This window comes from Apteryx rowi, unplaced genomic scaffold (genome assembly GCF_003343035.1).
Source record: "Apteryx rowi isolate R43461 unplaced genomic scaffold, aptRow1 scaffold_3357, whole genome shotgun sequence".
Taxonomy (NCBI): domain Eukaryota; kingdom Metazoa; phylum Chordata; class Aves; order Apterygiformes; family Apterygidae; genus Apteryx; species Apteryx rowi.
Window position 1 is genome coordinate 1 of NW_020449816.1, and position 1,399 is coordinate 1,399.

The 1,399-nt window shown below is 55.7% G+C and overlaps 1 protein-coding gene across 1 annotated transcript; it reads left to right on the top strand.

Moving 5' to 3' along the window:
• The first annotated feature begins 326 nt into the window (after window positions 1–326).
• Window positions 327–1,376, top strand: LOC112969132 (butyrophilin subfamily 3 member A2-like). Its single transcript, XM_026072066.1, has 2 exons — window positions 327–666; window positions 971–1,376. The coding sequence occupies exons 1-2, from the start codon at window positions 342–344 to the stop codon at window positions 1,150–1,152; spliced, it is 507 nt and encodes a 168-aa protein (XP_025927851.1). The 5' UTR covers window positions 327–341; the 3' UTR covers window positions 1,153–1,376.
• The last annotated feature ends 23 nt before the right edge of the window (window positions 1,377–1,399 follow it).

The window sequence follows — 1,399 nt, forward strand, 5'->3', positions numbered from 1 at the left end:
ATCTTTGTTTTGGGCTTGCTTTTTGTGCAATGGGAGACCTGACTCATTGCCAGGAAATGTCTGAGGTTAACTAAACAAGTGTGGGTGCTCAGAGAGGGCCTTGGGACGCTGACAGCTCATGAGCCTGGTCTTCCTCTGCTGTGGAGGATGACAGGAGATTTAGGGCTGCTGGCACTTTGTGCAGGGACCTGAAGGTGCTGATGCAACAGCAGGTGGTTCTTGTGTGCGTATCACCATGGGTGTGTGAATGCCTGGTCCTGCAGCCCCTTCCAGACTTGGCTGGACGGGGATGTGGATGGTATCTACACAGAGCATAGGAAAGTACTTCCCCTTTGACCTGGATGCTCTTGGTCCTCAACCCAGRATACCTTCTTTTCATCCCAGCCATAGGCTCTTCCCCGCTTGTCTTGCTGGAGGGTTACCAGGGCAGAGGGATCGAGGTGGTGTGTCGCTCGTCCGGCTGGTTCCCGGAGCCTGAGGTGCTGTGGAAGGATCCTGGGGGACAGCGTGTCCCCTCGGTCTCTCAGAGACATTCCCGTGACGAGAGGGGCCTGTTTGAAGTACAGCACAGCCTGAGTGTGACGGGGGAGGCAGACGGGGACTTGTCGTGTGTGGTGAGGAACAGCCGCCTTGGCCAAGAGAAGGAGTCGTCTCTGCACATATCAGGTGAGTTCCCTGCAGTGTCAGTCGGGGAGTGGGGGGAGAACGTCCCCTTCGGAGCTGTGTGGAGGGGAGATGAATGGCAGCGGTGGTGCTGAGTGGTGAGAGAGAGAGAGGAGGTCAATGGAGAGGGACCCCATGGGAACAGCTGGAGCCCTCCTCTGCCCTGGAGCACAGCTGCACCCAGCTGCACTTTGCTGTATTCGGGTTTTCTTTTTTCTTTTCTTCTTGTGTTTTTAATCATGTGGGAAACATGGGGTTTTCCTCAGGCCTTGAAGTGTAAAACGAGCCTTTCCTTTTGCTTTCTTAGCTCCCTTCTTCCATGATGCCCGTCCCTGGAAGGTGGCTCTGGCAGTGATGCTGGTGGCTCTGTTAGTGCTGATACTTGGTTTAATTCTCTTCAGTGTTCGTCTGTTTAAGAAGACAGGTAAAATCCTGATGGGTCAAGGGAGGAACCATTTAGTTGGAAAGGGATGTTGTTTGGAGGGGTGAAGAGTGGAGGGGTGAGGCCGTGATGGAGCTGGAGGCCCTGACCCACCTCTGCTAAGGTGCAAAGGGAGCTCCCCCCAGGCATCACGGCTGTGTTTGCAGCATGCCTTCAGCGTGCGGAGAACCCGACTTGGGCTCCCGGCAGAAGGCAGGAGGACAAAGCGTGAGGAGAGGGAGCACGGCTTTGGGGCAGGAGTTGTGGGAAAATGCCCCTTGTGCTGAGAGCTGCTCTAGCAGCGTCCCAGCTGAG